This window comes from Mus caroli, unplaced genomic scaffold (assembly GCF_978045245.1).
Source record: "Mus caroli unplaced genomic scaffold, Mus_caroli_1 scaffold_10, whole genome shotgun sequence".
NCBI classification, from domain to species: Eukaryota; Metazoa; Chordata; class Mammalia; order Rodentia; family Muridae; genus Mus; species Mus caroli.
The window spans coordinates 19,325,657-19,345,000 of NW_028227265.1; the positions used below are offsets into that span (position 1 = coordinate 19,325,657).

General features: G+C 49.1%; 1 protein-coding gene across 1 annotated transcript in view; it reads left to right on the plus strand.

The window, feature by feature from the left end:
* Window positions 1-200: 200 nt before the first annotated feature.
* The window catches only part of Calb2 (calbindin 2), a 26,557-nt gene continuing 7,413 nt past the window's right edge, over window positions 201-19,344 (plus strand). Inside the window, exons 1-5 of the mRNA XM_021170541.3 lie at window positions 201-414; window positions 11,484-11,560; window positions 13,702-13,791; window positions 15,752-15,832; window positions 19,283-19,339. Of these exons, the coding sequence (XP_021026200.1) occupies window positions 321-414; window positions 11,484-11,560; window positions 13,702-13,791; window positions 15,752-15,832; window positions 19,283-19,339 (399 nt within the window). The 5' untranslated portion in view covers window positions 201-320. The remainder of the gene's footprint in view (window positions 415-11,483; window positions 11,561-13,701; window positions 13,792-15,751; window positions 15,833-19,282; window positions 19,340-19,344) is intronic.

Sequence of the window (19,344 nt, forward strand, 5' to 3'; positions counted from 1 at the left end):
CAGAGGGAAGGGAAGGCAGGAGCTGCCTCTCCCCATTTCCAGCTAAAAGCCTGCGGTGTCCCCAGGGGCACCCAGGAGTCTCATTGAACACTCTCTCCTGGTCCCCAAGAACCCTGGCAGAGAAGAGCCCCCGCCCGTGCAGCGCCGCGCCCTGCGCGATTCCCTGAGTGTGCGCGCCCCCTTCCGGCGGCCCGACGCGGCGCAGCTCCGGGCTGCATATAAAGGCAGCGTGGCGCGCAGCCCCAGCGCGAGAACCAGAGCCAAGCGGCACCGAGTGACAGCGCTGAGAGAGAGGCTTAAGATCTCCGAAGCGGCTCGCCATGGCTGGCCCGCAGCAGCAGCCCCCTTACCTGCACCTGGCCGAGCTGACTGCATCCCAGTTCCTGGAAATCTGGAAGCACTTTGATGCTGACGGTCAGTAAAGCTCCCAACTTCTGGGCCCCTTGACCCTCGGGGACCTGAGCTTGGCAAAGGGGTCAGGGGCATGGCTCGATGCGGGTAGGTATGCTTCGCCCCCAAGTGGTTTGTTCTGTGGCAGAGCCTGCTGGGGTCTTGAGTTCAGGGAAACGCCCGGGTGCCCTGGTGGCAACTGTCAGTAAGTTTTCCCAATGCAGGGTGGCCAGGGCCCAGGTTCTGAGCAAGTCCGAGCGTTCCCAGAGAGGAGGCCTAGGCAAAAAAAGGCTCCCATGACACATTCCCCTGCCTCCTTCCTCACCTTTTCCTTCAAGCTAACGCCCTGCCTCCAGCCCCGTAGCCACAGGTCTCCAAACCTCACTCTCCCTTCTTGCTTCTTACCCCCATCACCAGTTTCAGAGGCTCGAGAAAGCTGAGCGTCCTGAAGGGAACCTGGGGGGAGGGGGCGGCTCCCCTAGCCTGGTTGGCCAGGAGCAGGAGTAGAGGATGCATTGGGGGCTTTTTTTTTTTTAAAAAAAAAAACAAACCAAGATTTTCTTTATCTATTTTTTTAACCCTACCAGTATGTGGGTTTCCCAACTATAGCAGCAGCGGATGTGGTGGGGAAGGTCCTGGCATTAGCCCCCAACCTGCTACCTGGTAATATAGATTCCTGGGTACCCTGAGAGCCTGTGGATGGGGGTGGAGGGGAGTGGTGTCACACCCCAGTGACCAACACTCCTCTACATGGTCTTGACAATGACCAACCCAAAAAGTGAGGTCCAGGTGAATGGTTTTGGAGGTAGGTGGCTTCCAGACCTGGGATTCCAAGTGTCTACAGTCTTATCTGACTCAAGTATAAAAGAGCACACACACCACCCCGTCCCTCACCTCTCCTCTGTCCCCACTCCCCAGCTTCTGATATTGCCCAAGACTTTTCTATCACTCAAGAAAAGAAAAGGAAAAAAAAAATTCAATTCACCCTCCAACGCCTGGCTAAGATGAACACCCAGAATGCACTGGCATCTCAGACCTGTTGGCAGGGTGGTGGCTCAGCGGCAGTGTTTATCCTGGGACTGAGAGGGAGGGGGCAGGAAATAGTCTTATCAGTTAACAGCTCCCTACATTCTCTCCTTCCTCTCTGAATCCCCTTGGTAGGGTATGAAAGTGGGTGCACAGAGGTCCTCTGCTCCCAGTGTCTGCCTTGGCAAGGAAAGGGTTAGTGTGTGAGGATGCCAGTGGGTGAAGTTTCCTTGGAGGCAACTGAGAAAGCTGGAGGGGTTGAGGACTAGGTATCTGGATATTGGGGGGTGGGATGGTGATCTGCCCGAGAACTACTTATACTGAAGGTGGTGCCTCAGTTGCTCAGTCTGAAAAATGGGGCCAAGGAGAGGCTGCCTTTCCACTTCCCTGCTTCTGGTGCCCAGTTCCCTGATGGAAGGGGCTCTGACAGGAGCCTCACGGCCTCTCATCACTGCGTTGCACACAGGACATGCTTTGGCCAGTGTATCTGCACCAGAGACTTGGCACGAGGCAAGGAAAGTTACCAAGCTGTCAAGGTTATACCACTGGCCTCCTGCTACATGAGTCAGCTAGAAACAGCCGACTCCATGTCTACTTTTCCCTGGGGGCCATCAGTGGTCCTTTCAGTCATTATGAAAACCTTATGTTTAGTCTGTTCTGAGATACCGAGTTTTCTAAAAGAAAAACAAACAATTGCACCCTTTTGGTCCCACCCTGAGATGTTTCCTGGCAGAGTCCCCTTATGCAGTTGAAGATGATGCAGGGCTTGGTTGGTGGCGCTGGTTCCCGGCTGGGGCTTGCATCCATTCAAGTGGACTCCTACTAGCATAGGAAGAGGGTTTTTTTCTAGGACTAGCCCACAAAAGATCCTCAGCCCTGCTTTGGAGGTGGTGGGTGATTGATTCATTTTTATCCTAGAAAGGGACCCCCCCGCATACACACCCTCAAGGAAGTCCCAAAGTGGGCCCAGAACTGAAATCGGTATGAAACGAAAAGGGATAGATGGACAAACTGGGATTCCACTGAGGGATCTAGATATAAGCCTGGGACTGCCTTTCTCTGTTCTTTGGTGGCTGACCCTCACCTTGGCCTCTTGAACACCCCAAGGCTGCAGATGAACCCAGCCCCTCATCACCTGCCCTGCCCTGGCTCTGTCTGAGCTTCTCTCTCTTTTTTTGGCTTCTGTTTGCAACGTAGGGATCTGTTGTAGGTTTGTTACTCCACTACCTTAAAGACCTCTGGGAGACTCTCCACAGCTCCCAGAGTCCCTGGAGGAAGCTCACTGGAGCCCAGTTAATCATAGGCACCAGGGAGAGGAGCCACCTCGCTCATGGACTCTTGTAAACAAAGGAGACTTTAGAAAAGATTTTGGTCCGGTGAGAGGAGGGCTGGGGGCTGAGGCTGGGTATGGTGACCCTTACTCAGCCCCTTTCAAGTCAGAAAGAAGAGGTGCTACCTGGTCCTTCCATCCAAAAAGACTGTTCTCAAAGAGGTCACTAGCAGTGGGGATGGAGAGCAGGTATTTGAAAAGTCAGAAGCTAAGCAGGAAAGAGCCAGGGATCTCTCCTAGCCTCCTAGACCACCCAACTCTTTCTCATAGGTCACCAAGAGTGGGCAGTGGGAGCCATCAGTCTCTCTGATGCAATATCAGGACCCAGTGAGGCGGCAGCCAAGTCTCCCTATGCCTTAGTGGGCTCTGAGGATTTTCTACATGTCACCTCCATGCTCAGGGTGACACAGTATCTGAAGCCATCATGCTGTTGCTTCCTGGTCACTTTGTCAGCAGTTCTTTGACTCTATAAGATCCAAGTGGCTGTCAGGCCTGGTAGCACAGGCCTATACCTGGCAGCTTGGGAAGACTGCAGACTCAAGCACTGCCTGCATCACAGAATGAGTTTCAGGCCAGCCTGGGCAACTTGGTGAGAATCTTGTCTCAAAATAAAAAGGAAGAAGAGGGCTGGAGATGAAGCTCTGTTCATCTAAATGTTTATCTTCCGCGTAGCAGGGTTTAGTTTCAGTCATCAACAGCACAGTGAGAAAGGGGAGAGAGGGAGACAGAGAGGGGAAGACAGACAGACAGACGGATGGAGGGAGGGAGGGAGGGAGGGAGGGAGGGAGGGAGAGAAAGGGGAAGGGAGGAGAAGAGGGAGGGAAAGAGAGAGAGAGAGAGAGAGAGAGAGAGAGAGAGAGAGAGAGAGAGAGAGAGAGAGAGAGAGAGAGAGAGAGATTCAGGTGGCTGAGCTATGGATGCCCAAGTCAGAGTTTACATACCATCTCTGTGTGGTTCTGACAGACATTACTCAGGCTCCTAGTCCACTGATAACCTGTGAGGAGCCACATTGTGGCTCAGCAGAGAAATAGATGTGTTTCCTGTCAGCCTTCCAGAAGCAATCAGAATGCAGAAGAGAAAGAGGAGCAAGCAGACATTCATGGGCCAAGAGAGGCAGCATTTGATCCGGGCTCTTGTCCTAAATACGTAGAAAGGTGCACAAGCAAGAGAGCCTACGAAAGGAGTTACTTGAAAGTAAACAACAACAACAAAAAGTGGATTCTAGTCAGCTCCACTGAAGGACAGCACAGAGCCATCAAAGTGAGATGGAGTTGATGCCACTTAAGCCGATAGCAAGGCACGAGGTGAGCTGAGTTTACTATGTAAGAAGGAGAATAGTTGTATGGACGCTTCCTTTCCCAGGAAGAATGTACAGCTCGCTACAGGCAACCCACAGGGGCCCGTCAGAGTCTTCTGGGCCCTGTCCGCTTTCCAATAGCCTTGGTGGGTGAGCTTCTCAAAGCCCTTTAGAAGGACTAGACCTTGTTCCTTATCTGTTTGGGACTCGGATCCCCCACCCCATACACTGAGGACTTTGAAAGTTAATAATAAAAACGGACCATTCCATATCGAGGGGGGCTCTGCCAGGATCTTCTCTCCCTAGCCCCAGTGGTTCTAACTGGGTGTCCTGCAAATGACATAGCACCAGGGAGCCAGAACCAGGTGTCCAGGCCTTCCCAGAGTCCTGTACATTGCTAGTTCTGTTTCTAGTAGAGGGAAGACGGGTCGTGGGTGAGGCCCTGAGTTCCATACTTAGCAACACACACATATGTACACGTGTGCACACCACACCATACGCACACATACCACCCATACACCACACTCCACACATACCACATATACACATACACCACACACATAAACACATACTGCACACACCACACCACACACCATACATATATATATACTTCATACCACACATCACACACATACAGAGGCATATATGCGCATGCCCCACACACATACCACACTACACCACACACCATACATATACACCCAATATCACACATCACACACACATACACACCATACCACACACACCACAATATACCACATACCACAAATACACACATACACACACACACCACACCATACCACACACATAAACACATACCATACACACACACACACACACACACACCGCACTACACACACAAACACATACCACACATACACACACACACACACACCCCACACACAAGCAGCACACACACATGCCTACTTACACAGGCACACATGTACATGCATGCACACACACACACACACACACACACACACTAAATGGCAGCTCATGGGACCTTAAGTGAAAGACTTGTAAAATCAAGAGTACAAGACACAGTAGGTGCTACGTATTGCACTACTTTGTGTGTGTGTGTGTGTGTGTGCACCCGCGTGCACGTATTACATGTAGACTAACTACGCTGACTGCAGTTCACCAGAACTACTATCATAAGCCCATCCTAGACTCAGAAACCGCAGGGAGCGGTTCGGTGCAGATGACTCCCTGTAAATCACTGGCTTTGCAAACAGGAGGACCTGAGCTTGATCCTTAGGAAGCATACTTAAAAACAAATCAAAGAGCTTTGATACACACTTGCAATCCCGAGGTGGTGAGAGAAAGGTGGGTCCCTGGAGCTCACTGACCTACCCCAGGTCAGCAAGAGACCCTATCTAAAAGAAAAACAAACAGACAAACAAAACCCCACAAGCCAACACCACCACCACCAAAAAGATGGATGGCACCTGAGGGGTGACACCTGAGCTTGACCTCTGACCTCAGCAGCACACATACGTTGGGGTCTCAGTTCATTACAGTCAGGGGGGCTCTAGGTCTGGGAGCAAGGTGTTATATGCATGAAGATGGCTTTCTTCTAATCCAGTAGTCAAACTAGTCCTGTCGCCATCTCGGCCCCAGCTTGGCATCCGTGATAAAGGCTCGCTGGGAAAGCCTCCTGGCTCACGTAGGGTAGGGCAGCTCCTAGAATCTGCCTGCTCCCCCTAGTCTCCTTCACCACTACACTGATTATTCCACTAACGTTTCCCTTTGGTGTGGCGTGTACTCGGTCTATCGACTCGGAGCCGTGGAACCTCTGGGTAGCCATCACCTCACTTCTTGGACTGTGATTGCACCAGCCAGAAGTAGGGAAGCTGGGTCTGTGAAGAGCAGGGGGAGGAGGGCTCCCTGGAGAGGCAGTCAGGGGCAGGGCTGAGGTACTGTGTTTATACTGACAAGATACTTCAGCTTGCCCTTCCCCAGGCAGCCACCAACCCAGGTGTTCTATGTCCCCACCCCCTGCTTGTTCAGACACAGGAGCTTTTATGAGCTAAGGCCTTTGGGGAGGTTGCTGGGGCTTAGGAGACCCCATAGGGAAATCTTCCCCAATTCCCACGGAGCCAGAATTAATAGAGCAGGCACTAGACTCTTCAAGAACAGAGCCTCTGCAGCACCCGGCCGGCTGGCATCTCTCCTGGCGGATTGCATCAGATGCCCTCCTGTGCCCAGCCAGCCCCATCTGGACCCTCAGGCTCTGGCCTCCTCCCCTCCTATTTGGCTCTCTGCAGTCTTACCTCTCTGGCTCAATCTGCCCCTTCCTTCTGGCCTCCCCATGCCTGGGACTCAGCCCAGGGTCAGGCTGCCAGCTGTCCACAGGTTCGGGGGACCCAGCCCAGCTCCCAAGCCCCATTACAGAAGTAGCAGGTTAAAAAACGGGAGTAGCCAAATGTTCTTCCATGAGCTGCAGATCTGGGGCATTTTTTAAACCCAGGAGCCACTAGGAGAGAGGTGTGGAGAGCGTACATAGACATGTGATGGACAGAGAAATCCAGACAAGTCGAGCTGTAGACAAACCTTATCCCTAAGATGGACAAAAGGAGATTGTGATCTGTTAGCCATGTGACGGAAACATCCACCAGGCCTCTTTTCCAGGCTAGGATTATAACATCAATGTGTTTGTGTAGCAGAAACCTAAGGAGAACAGGGCAGAAATGGAAGGGCTTTGGAACTGGCCAGTGCCTGCTACGCAAAGTAATATAAACACTAGCAAGCTTCCCGAGCACAGGGATGTTGCCACCACAGGAAACGAGAGAAACCCTGAGATGTAGTTAAAAAGATCCATGGGTGCCACACCCGGTGAGAGATTCAGAATGTTGAGAGAGGGGACCTATGATTCTGCCCTTTTGAGAGGTCAGGGTTAGGAATTAAGCCTGAGCTGGACTCTGTGTTTCTAACCAGCTCCCAGGTTACGGCCAGTCCACATAACCACGCAGCATGAGCCAGCTCTTCTGTGGTACTCTAAAGTTACCAAACTAAACTTTTTTTTTTTTTTTTACTTTAACAAGATCCCTAGGTGATGGCTGTATACCTTCCTGCTTGAGATGTACTGCCAGCCTGGGGAGCTGGGAAGACAGGAGCACCTCGTCAATTAAGTCAGAGAGCCTAGCATGGGGCGCAGGCAGTGGCATTGCTGTTTAGCTTCCCAGGGCTCTGGTTGAGAATGGGCACTCTAAAGAGACCAGAAGTTGTCAGAAACCCTTAGGGTTGAAGAGGTGAGGGAGGGAAAAAGGATGCTCTATTTATAGGCTATGTTACATTTTCCCGAACGTTACTTTGTATGGCTCTCCTGATGACTTATCAGGCAGAAAGGGTTTAAGCAGTTTTGCTCACTTGAGAGAGAAATGGGGGCCCAAGAGGAACTGGTTTGTTCTGGAGCAAGGGACAGTCGTGAAACTGGAGGCACAGGTACTGGAGGTACCTTTTGTCTGCTCACCTTGTAAAATCTGCACATACGAACCTCAGGGAGAAACAAATAAAACCTTTCTGGGGTACAGACTCCTTCCATCAAGGACTTCCAATCCTCTGTGCTCAGATTAATGACAACAAAATGCTCTCTGTCCTTAGCTTTGGGGTACGCAGTGGTGAAATATGGAAGCAAAAACAGGCTCAGGAAGGATGCAAGCCTCCCACTCCCCCAGCCCGCTCCCTCTCAGCCCCCTCTCCCTAATGTTCATGGTTTGAAGGAGGTTAGCAATGATGGTTACTATGGTAACCACATCTTTTATAAATGCCCATTCACATGAGATATCCTTGGTGCCCCCCAACTCCCTGAACTGTAACAAGGTCACAGAAAAAACAAACCATTCCCTCAGCACTTAACTCTTCCTAGAAGGATGTTGGCTAACGGCTTCTGTATCCCAGCCTTACATGAAAGGGCCTGTTAAATGATGGCTGTGGTGGCCTTGGAAGGAACACCTGTCCCCTCAGGGGTGACAGCCCTTCTTCTGGACCTGTGTGTCTATTTGCCACTTCTTGCTCTCCACCTTCAGTAGCCTGTCTGGCCTTTTCAATGGCTGGTCACAGGCTTTTGGACCACTCTGTGATTTGTCGGAACAGGGCCATGCCTACAGCCCGGAACGACTGTTCCCTTCGAAGAAAAAGCTCATTGCACGGAGCTAAATTTTCTCCTTCTGTTCAGGAAGGCACACGGGGATTTTTATCACGCCCCCATGGGTGTGTGTGGGAACCCCCTTGCTGCTCGATGTATCCAAGAAGGGGACCATCTCAGCTCCTGATCCCCTCTCCCTGCCTCTAAGTTTCTTCTTCCTTCTCTTTCTTCCTCCCATTGCCTGGGACTGTTCACTGAGGCCTTTCTTGTCCATCCTGCCCAAAGGTCCTTGGAGGGAAAAACACCTCTATTTCATTACATCATCATTTAGCAGTCCAAGGCCAAAGTGTTCCTAATATGGGGCGGGAGGCAGGAGCCACAGTGGTGATGATCAATGCCTATAGCACGGGCATTGTTGAGGCTTGTGTGGGCTCTGTAAGTTCACTGTTCTTCAGTTGCCTCTCTCCAGTGGTCACAGGAGGAGGAACTCCCCTTGGTCCCCTTTTACAGTTAAAGAAACTGAGGTTTAGAGAGATGATGCTCAAAGTCTGCGTGTCCCAGGAGGACAAACAGGTGTCAGTCCCTAGGTAGGAAGGGCTGGTAACTTTACCAACCCCCTATGCAGCAAATAGAGGGACAGAGAAAGGACGCACCATCACCTGCCATGTGAAGTGGGTCTCTCGGGGAGGGCTTTTGGTAAGGGATGCTCTGCAGAGCTGAGTGGATGCAGCTCTTCCTCGTGTGGAGGCTTCTTCTTCCCATCATCCACCGTCTGATACCCTCAGGAAACACACACCCATCCTCAGCTCCTGCCCCAGCCCCCGTGGCCTCTACATTGTGGACGGCGATTCATCCTCATAGGTCCAGCTCCTAAGCGCCTGCCCTCAGCTCTAACTCCACTCACCCTAGCCTTGGGCTTCTGGGTGACAATAAACTCAGAGCTGAGCTCTGCCTCCCTGCCTAATTTGGTAAAGCCTCCTAGGGGAAGAGGGTGGGGACCAAGGCTCTGCACTCACTCGTGGTCAAGGGGAATCTGCATCTCAGCCATGGGATAATTGTCAGGTCAGAGAGATATCACTAGGTAACAACTCAGAGGAATGTCACCAACATCTCTGCTTCTTCGCCTAGAAAGCTCCTGGTCACCCCCACTTCACCCCAGCTGGCCTCACAGGCCAACAAGCCCCACCCCCTTGTGAATTTCCAACTCTCCTGAAGTACTTTGTAGAACATCCTAGAAGAAAAGACAATTGCCTCCTCCCAGAGGGGCCCAGTAATCACCTTTTCTTTGCGGACAAAAATAAATGCATAATTCATCTCATGCAATTCTCTCTGTACGAGATTTATTGGAGCATCTTCCCCAGGAGGGGTGGCCTCTGAGGTTATTTATTTGGGACTTAAGACCTCAGGGGCACTAGGAAGAGAGGTTGGAAAGATCCTCCCGTCCCCATGTTATCCACAGAAGCCAAGGCAAATCCTTCCGTGTGGTTCTTTTATTAAGACTGCAGCTCCACATGCCCTTGAAGAAAGTGACCACCTTCTTAACAATTCAGGTTGGACCTCCTCCATGGGGACCTTGCTCCCCTGCTATTGATCAGATTAGGAACTTGATGTTAGTTGATTGCCTAACATTGCTATACAAGGAAATCATCTGGGAGCCTTCAGAAAGAAAAATCACGATGTTGAGCTCACAGCCCAAGCGAGTGATACCAGGATGTCTAGTGGTGAGAGCCAGACATTCATATTATTTAATGAGCCTCAAGAGATCCCAATATGCAGTAAATTCTAGAGCCATTGCCTTAGCCCTGCCTGAGTTCCTCCGGTAAGTGCTAGCACAGACTGGTGACCTTGGGCATAGACTCATCTCAGCACCAGTGTCTGGACCATTCAGGCTCCAGTTGTGAGAACCTATATGACTTCTCACTCATGTGTTCTCCAGACAAGCCAGGCCTTGACCTTCAGACCTGGTTATGATTGCTGCGCTCTTTTCTCAGGTCCATTCCCATCATGAACACAGACTGTGTGGTCTCTATGCAGAAAGCTCCCACCTCGAAGCTGGAGAGATTACTGCACAAGCATGAAGACCTGAGTTTGAATCTCAGCTTCTGTGTCAAAGCCAGATGTGGCTGTGCACATCAGTAGCTCCAGAACTTTTGGGGAGAGACAGGCAGATCTCTAAATTCATGATGATCTAGCCAAAATAACCAGATCCAGGTTCAGTGAGAGAATAAGGCAGAAAATGAGAGAGGGAGGTATGCAACATTGACCTTTGTTTTCATATGTGCACACAACCTGGGATGTACATGCATCCCTGTGCATATACACTTGTTCTCTCTCTCTCTCTCTCTCTCTCTCTCTCTCTCTCTCTCTCTCTCTCTCTCTCTCTCTCTCTCTCTCTCTCTCTCTCCAAAGTCTCACATGAGCCACATGACTATAACCTTACCACCTGGGAGGCAGAAGCAGTAGGGTTGTAAGTTTGAGACCAGGCTGGGCTATATGGTAAGACCTTGTCTAAAATAACAATCAGCCGAACTATTTAGCTACAGTAAGCCATTCTGCAGATGAGATGGCTTGAATAATTTTTTCCCCATGGGTCCCTTCTATATTTGTTTCTTGAGACTGCCATAGCAAAGTACTACAGATTGGGTAATCTAACACAATAGAAATAAATCTCTCTAGTTTTTGACGCTAGAACTCTGAAATCAAGTTGTGTGTGTGTGTGTGTGTGTGTGTGTGTGTGTGCATGTGCTCATGCATACACTATAGGCTTTGACTGTTGCATGCCTCTGCTTCTAGAGGCAGCAGCAATCCACAATATTCTTTAGCTTGGAAACGTGTTGCTCTAATCTTTGCCTCTGTCTTCTCTATGCTTTGACCACTGTCATGACTAGTGACATCTATAAAAACCCTACTTCCAAATAGAGTCACACTCTAAGGTTCTCGATGGTTGCTGGGAGAACACTCTCCAACTCTATACACCTTCTCAAGCTCAGAAACTCAACTTCTGCCCTAGTCGCAGGCCTACTACCTGCTGACAAATCCTGATGTCGACAATGCTTCTCGTGGGACCTCTAGCACACAGCGCTTGCTCAGAAACAGCAGCCATCTCTGCCAGTGGACCAGATGTCTGTTCCCCCAGTGTTCTGCAGGCGCTGGCTGAGTACTCCAAGGGTGCACATTATTAATCTTGAACATGTGCCTGCAAGTGCTCCGAGGACAAGGACCCATCCTTAACGTGACTGGCCAAGATACCTGTTTGTAGACGAATGGGGGGAAGTTCTCTGTGGAGGTGGTGACTTCCTAGTCTTACTATTCGACTCTAAGGTTAACTCTGATGTTTTCTTTATCTATCATTACAGGAAATGGGTACATTGAAGGTAAAGAGCTAGAAAACTTCTTCCAGGAGCTGGAGAAGGCAAGGAAGGGTTCTGGAATGGTAAGCTCCACCCCCACGTTTGGGATTTTCTTGTCATCTTGACCTATCTAGTCTTGAGAATGGTCTGACCCACGATACATCTAGAGACCTGGGGTCTCTCCAATCTTGGCACTAAAGAGTCTTTCGTTTGTAAGGATATAAAGAAAAGCCAGGTTCTCCCTAAGAGCACCTCATTTGAACATCCTTGGGTGACTTAGGGAGTTAACCACCATGAAAGCCAAGAGTTGATGAATTCCCTCAAATGGCACAGGTATGTGCTTATGTGTGCATGGATCTATCGTTGCCTGAGAACACAGCCCAGAAGGCCAAGGGTTTATAATTCACGAGGGGGTTCTCAGAGGACCCCAAAATGCATGCAAGTGTTCCAGCCTCAGCACCGTTGTCATCTGAGGCTGAGTAGTTTTTGTCATAAGGGATGTCTTTATGTTATAGTGTGTTATCCAGCACGCTTGCACCTACGCAGGAGATAGCCAAGTCATGGGCATCAAAAATGTCCTAAGTTAGGTTGTGATGGTGCAAACCTTTAATCCCAGCCATTGAGAGGCAGAGGCAGGCAGATCTCTGTGAGTTTGAGACTAATATGGTCTACAATGTGAGTCTCAGGATAGCCAGGGCTACAGAGTGAGACCCTATCAAAACAAACAACAAACACACCACTAAAAACAAAACAAAACAAAATGTCCCAGACATTATCAAACGTCTCCTGGTGGAGACGAGGGGACAGATCCAGATTCTAGACCAACAAAGGCTAGCTTCTCTGTAAGGAGAACTGAGGGCTACTTGGAAGCACCCCCTGAGCCCTGACCATCCTGTTGGTTTGGAGGAGTCATGACCTTTGAACCAGCTGCTGGTGGGGTGTGGATGTGCTTGCCCACAGATCTCTCATCAGCCCTCGTGACTAGGATGATATGAGCCCAGGATACAGAAATCCTGGCTTTTCCAACTGACTCTGGGATCATGAGCTACAACACAGAAGAATGTGTTTAATCCAGAGTTTCAAATCTAACCATCATCCTCTTAGTCATTTTCTCCCTCTGCCAGCACGAGGGTGACTGACAAGTCTGTCCACCGCAATCCCAATTGCTGTCATCTGGGACCGATTCCCAGAGCATCTGTCATGTGGATTTGGGGGGCAGGAGCTAGGCTTTCAATCTCTAGCTGTATTTACCTGGATGAACATGAGGGAAGTCACTGCATCTTGGAGTCCATTTACCTGTGAGATGCACAGATGACTTGCCCACTGGGGACCGTGGTAAACCTCTATTAGGCTGCCCACATTTACAATAAGTAGTTAGCGTCAAATCTTATGTATTTGTAAATATAGATAAACACTGACTGTTGAGGATTGGTACATTGAGATCAGATTCAAAGGCCAGAGGTGATATGGAAGAATCCAGAAAAAGCTCCTAAGAAGCTTGAAGCCTCTGTTGAAGGGCCCTGGACAAGCAGCAGAAGAGTAAATGTTCCTGGGGGCAGGGGAGGGGGCAGGGCAGCATTGACTGAGGATAAGATAGAGTTCCTGGGTGTAGGTGACATCTCAGCCGCACCCAAAAACCGGGGAAAGGTTCCAGACCATCAAGAGACCACTATGTTTAAGTTGAGGGGTAACGGGCTAACGGGACTCTTAATAAGTAATCAGTTTTTCTATCCTTAGAATAGTTGAGTGGCGGAATTTAAATCTCCCCTGAGCTGTGTGATGCCCTCACATCCCTTCTAGCATGAAATCAGATAAGAGTACTGCAGAATCGCAAGTGTATCTGTAAAGAGGCGAATGAGTGCTTCATTTTGTATTGGTGAAAGTGGTCGGAACCTATTGTGGTGTGGTGGGTGGAGCTTGGTTGTGCTAAGAGCTGTAACTCCCATCAGAGTGGTGGAAATAAGGCCGAACCCCTTATGGAGCTGTGGTTCTCAAATGTCAAAGGGTGCATCTAATCACATGGTACAGAACATGCCCACGTGTCCTATGTCCCTTGATAATCATGTGACTCCCATCTAAAGCACAGACTGACCCTCGGAGCACCAGGGTCACACGTTTCTGAGCCATGTGTTCAGGACACAAAATGAAGCTCAGCCCTGCTTCACTGAGATCCTCAACTCTACATAACATGGCAGCAGGATCAGCCTCCTCTCTCTATCCACAGATGTCTAAGAGCGACAATTTTGGAGAGAAGATGAAGGAGTTCATGCAGAAGTATGATAAGAACTCAGATGGGAAAATTGAGATGGCGGAGGTGAGAGCCAGGGGGCGTGGCTGAGGAGAACCAGGGGTCCGGCTGAGGCTGTAACAGGTTCTTGTGTCCAAGAAACAAGAAACATCCCTGCCGAAGCACTTAAGCCAACCGAACAGAATGAATAGGGGCTTTCTATGTGTGTCACCCAAGGAAAGAGCAAGGAACAAACAATGGTCTAGGATCTGGTCTCTAAATGCTCTCAGGATCCAACAGTTGCTGCAAATGTGTGAAAAGCCAAGCTTAGGACAGTGGGAAGATTAGTAAATAGGAGTCTGCATACCCCACCTAAACATATCCAAAAATGAATATGTAATATATATATATATATATATACACATATATATATATGTATTAGATAATTTACATGCATGACATACAATCCATGTAATTTCTACATGACTACATATACATACATACTCACCCACACATATATGCTCATACTTATACGTAAATATGTATGCCAACCGTGATCATCAGTTTGTGACCTGTAGTCGAGAGGCCAGGAATGGTAGTGGTAGCCCATAAATCAGGGCCTTGATCTCCTAGGATATATTGGTTCAAATTCTACGATAGACCAGAAGAAGCTCTAGAAATGAAGCTTGAGACATGCGGCATGCATGTTGAGACATGTGGCGGAGATCAGAGAGGACGAGAGGATTGTTTGCAAAGTGCAGAGAGAAGGGTATACTTGGAGACCATCTCTGCCTTGGCCTATCTCCAATAGAACTCTCCGTTTCACCTGGAGGCCCATATTAATAAGTCATTGGGTACAGACTGCTCTGCCCAAGAATTGTAGGAACCATAGACCTTCCCCAGTAGGGCTGTTCTAATTTAGCTGAGGGTAGTTCACCTGCGGGGGAAGTTGTATCCAGCTGGCAGTTGCCCTTCAGGTCAACTGAGGAATGTGCACAAATCAACTTAAAAGAGGAGGCATGACATAACGTGTCCATGTTGTAAATCCCAGGGTCACAAGACATCTTCTTTATTAGATACAGCCTGTAAGAAATATTTCAGGGTTTACAGGCCGTGGTGTCTCTGCCCACAGCTCTTCAACACTGCCGCTGTAGCAGGGGAGAAGATACTGGAAATAAGCCCCAGAATGGGTTGGGGCCGTGTGTGTCACTAGAACTTTACAAACGTGCCTTGTGTCCCGTGTGGCACTGTGGTTTACTTATTCCTCGTTTAAGTCAAGAGACTCTCCTAAAGAACGAGGCCATGGTCAAGGCTCTGCCTTTCTTCTCTTGGCTCTGTCCCCTGCTTTAAAACAACAACAACAGACAAAAACAAAACACCACCACAACAACAATAACGACACACCATTGTGTTCCCCAATCTTGTAGCCAGAGGACTGCAAACACTTCAGAAACATCATGCAGACACAGTCATGTTCATTTGCGGAGTGCGCCCCTCTTTAAATGCAAGGAAACTTTCCCCACAAGCCACAGTAGCCCACCTCACATGTCATTGGCCAGTATGGGTCACGTGCCTATTCCAAAGCCAATCGCTGGTGAGGGGAATGGGATTGTCTCATTTGAGGGAGGGGTTGATTAAACTAATTAGGATTTGCCTTAGCCCAGGGATGCTGGGGCGGGGGGGGGGGGGGGTTAACAGCAGTTAGGTGGGCTGCATGTGTTGGATGCATGGTGGGTATTTGCAATTTTTGAGAATGAAGTTGCTAAAGTCTTCATTTGCAATCAATAAAGCAGCGTCCCAAGTGGTAAAGGCTCCCCTTTCCCCGGGGTAGAGATCATCCCAAGCGTCTCACTTCTCAGAACCTTCTACCTACCCCTTTGAAGGGCCGCCAGCCTCTGTGCTCAAGGAAGGAAATGAAAGAGAGCAAAATGCCATTTCCTTACCGCTTGTCTGCTGGCCATTTTCCATCCTTCCTGTGGGAAAGCCGGCTCTATTCCCTGATGTGCCTCCCCCCTCTCACACTGGTGTGGTTTTCTGTGTTTCCCAGCTGGCACAGATCCTGCCGACCGAAGAGAATTTCCTTTTGTGCTTCAGGCAGCACGTGGGCTCCAGCGCTGAGTTTATGGAGGTGAGCCTTCTCTCTGCACACAGCGACCTCCCTTCCTCCTGTATTCAGAGAAGGCCTGCCCTAACACCCGACAGAGAGTCCTTGGGAGATGCTAGACCCCACAGGGCTCTCCTGGTTGAGGTGTGTGGTCCATGTAGCAGAGGTATTACCTGGGTCATTGTAGATGCCCTGCAACACTGAATCAGATCCCCTGGCTAGAAAGAACCGATTTTCAAGCTGGAAGACTCATTCTTTTCAGTGCAACTTGCCCAGACATTTATAGCAACTTAAAGGATTTTCTCCGGGTTTTCTGAGATGGCAAGATTCTTCTACAAGTCAAGTAGTTGACGAGCTGAATTTCGTACTTAGTTTTTTTTTTTTTTTTTTTTTTTTGCCTCTGTTAAAGAATAGTGGTACATCCCTAGGGCTATATTTATTTGTTTATTTATTTATTTATTTATTTAGTGTCTATAGAAAGTGGATGTGGGTTGAAGATGTGCCTCAGTGGCAGGAGGTTTGTCTAGCATGTACAAGGCCCTGGAGTTCTCTCTCTAACACAGAAGGAAATGAAGGAAGAGGAAAGGGGAAGAAGGGAGGGGGGAAAGGAGGAGGGAAAGGAAGGAAACGAAGATTAAAAAGAGAGGGGAGTGATGCCGGGCTTGGTGGTGCACGCCTTTAATCCCAGCACTCAGGAGGCAGAGGCAGGTGGATTTCTGAGTTCGGGGCCTGCCTGGTCTACAGAGTGAGTTCCAGGACAACCATAGCTATACAGAGGAACCCTGTCTCAGAGAGAGAAAGAGAGAGAGAGAGAGAGAGAGAGAGAGAGAGAGAGAGAGAGAGAGAGAGAGAGAGAGAGAGAGAGAGAGAGAGAGAGAGGTGAGGAGAAGGAAGAGACGACTGTGCCTATTCCTTCCTTTCTTGTAGAGATGCAGAGATTGGTCCTCACTCCATCTGGATGCATATAGTTTGTAAGAGTCAGGGTTGCTGCCGGTGGTGGTGGCTCACACCTTTAATCCCAGCACTTGGGAGGCAGAGGCAGGCGGATTTCTGAGTTCGAGGCCAGCCTGGTCTACAAAGTGAATTCCAGGACAGCCAGGGCTACACAGAGAAACCCTGTCTCGAAAAACCAAAAAACAAAAAAAAAGAGTCAGAGATGCTTTCAAAGGAGCAAAGCCTCCCCCCCCCCCCCGCCTCTCTCTCATGTGTGTGCGTGTTTCTCGATGTACTTTCCCTCCATGTGGTTGATTGACATGATACTATACTCTTGCATGCCTTTACCCTTCTACACCCATGCATGTCTGCTGAACAAGCCCAGCCTCCCTCTCGCAGACACCTCCTGGGATCCCACCACCCTCCAAAACTTCCCCCCTTCCTGGGGTTAGCTGTTCATTCCATTCTTAGCATCTGCAAACATGAAATGGTCCCTCAGAAACCCTGAAAGGCCCCGTGTTCTCCCATAGACCCCATCCTGCTGAGCACAACATTTAACATCTAATTTTAGGAATACCTCAGGACTCCTTTTATTTCTTTTTAGATCCTGCAAAGCCTGAGTCTCTTTAACTCTCTTCCTTGAATGAGAAGAGAATAAGGGCACCTTGGTAGAAGGGAAAGGAAGTTGAGAGCTTAGAGCCCAGAACCAGTAGAGAGTAAAGGTGGGGGTGGGATGAGGGGGGACTGGGGTGTGGTCAGACGTGCTGCAGGATCATAGTTAGAGTAGCCTCTGGATGCTTTGCCCTGTGGAGGAGGATTGGGTGGCAGCTACCCAAGCTGTCTAGAGGATGGGTTTACTTGTGTTTCATAACTCTAAGAAAAACGAAGACCAGATGTCCCAGTATGCAGTGAAAAATCACAGTTTTTTAAATATATATATATAAAAGAAAGACCCTACATTGTCCACAAGTTCTAAGACTCCTGTCAACACGAGAAGCACTCATACAGAGGTAGCGTGTACTGGAGAGAAATTTCAGGGAGGAGATTTGAGTTTGTTTTTCCCCCTCTCAAGAAACGCAATGTGGCTCAAGTGTGGCTTTGGAGCCAGGTGTGATGGGCAGAAAAGTCAAAGGAGCAAAATTTGAAATATATATACATGTGTGTGTATGAAATATATATATTATATATATACACATATATGAAACACAAATATAGTACAAAGACTGAGAGGAGCCAGGTTCTCTGGGACTCTTTGCCAGAGACTCGGGCAGTTCTGTCCCTGACATTCCATCTCCCCCACCTGATGGTTTCAGAGCCCTTATGTATAGGACCACGGAGTCTCAGGACATTATAAGTTACCTGCTGCTGTGTAACAAATTATCCCCCCACATTTAACACCATAGAGAGACAAAGACTAGTTATCTAATGGTGTCTATGGTTGAACCTGCTTACCTGGTGGCTCTGGTGCAGAGCATCTTATGAACCCAGTGGGGAGCCAGTTGAGCTGTAGTTCTTAAAGGCTCCACTGGAGCTGGAAGAGACCCTATCTCCACGGTGGTGAGACTCTTATGTCATCTAGCCGAAACTGCCTCTAAGAAGGAGTTAAAGGATGCAGCTCATGTGGTCAGCAAGCTCAGCCCTGGTTTTTACAGAGTTCTAATACTTTTACCAAACAAAAGACATAGACCAGAGCCTGGGACTGAGTGGGGAGAGGTCAGGCCTAGGTCACGTGCTTACTCTCAATCTCACTTGAACCATATGAGAGCAGAAGATAGGTGATTTTGAGGGGGGGGGAGAGAGAGAGGTTTTATAAGAAAGGCAAGGGAGTAGTGTTGTTTTGGGTACAGTCTAAAATAACCAATTGCATTAACAATTCTGCTTGACCATTGAACATGTCCATGAAATACATCTTTGGGGGAGGGATGGCAGACTGAGAAAAATAAACAGGAGCCAGGCCTGTTCCTGCTCCCTCCTGAGTTTGCCTCCCATCCCCACCTCCTCCCTCACTCCTCACCAATAAAAGGAGACCTCATACCCGAAGCAAACCTAAGATCTATCAGGTCCTTGTTCTATCCTGGATCAAAACTGCCTGGCTAGCACTTAGAAAAAAAAGGTCCACCCTAATTTGCAGGACGACCTAGGAGCTAGCAGGGTGGCTCAGTGGGTAAGGGTGATTGCTGTTCACTCCAACAACCTGAGTTCAAACTCCAAAGCCCACACATGTTGAAAGGAGGAAACAACTTCTATGAGTTGTTCCCTGGCCTCCACAGGCCTGCTGTGATGATCACACCGTACCTCCCTCAACGTACAAAACAAACAGTACCTACAAACCAGGACCTAAGCCTGGAGCAAATTAAAATAAGGGGCCTTTGCCAGGTAGTTTTTCTCCCCTTCTATGTAACCTTGACCAAGAGACTCTCCTTTGTTTCTTCCTCTGTGACACTGAAGGGACCAAGACCCTACTGTCCTGTTAAAGAGAACCTGAGGGAGGGTAGCAGGGTTTGATGTGTTTTTGTGACTAGGTTGGCATTCCCGTTGCAGGCTTGGCGGAAGTATGACACAGACAGAAGTGGCTACATCGAAGCCAATGAGCTCAAGGTATG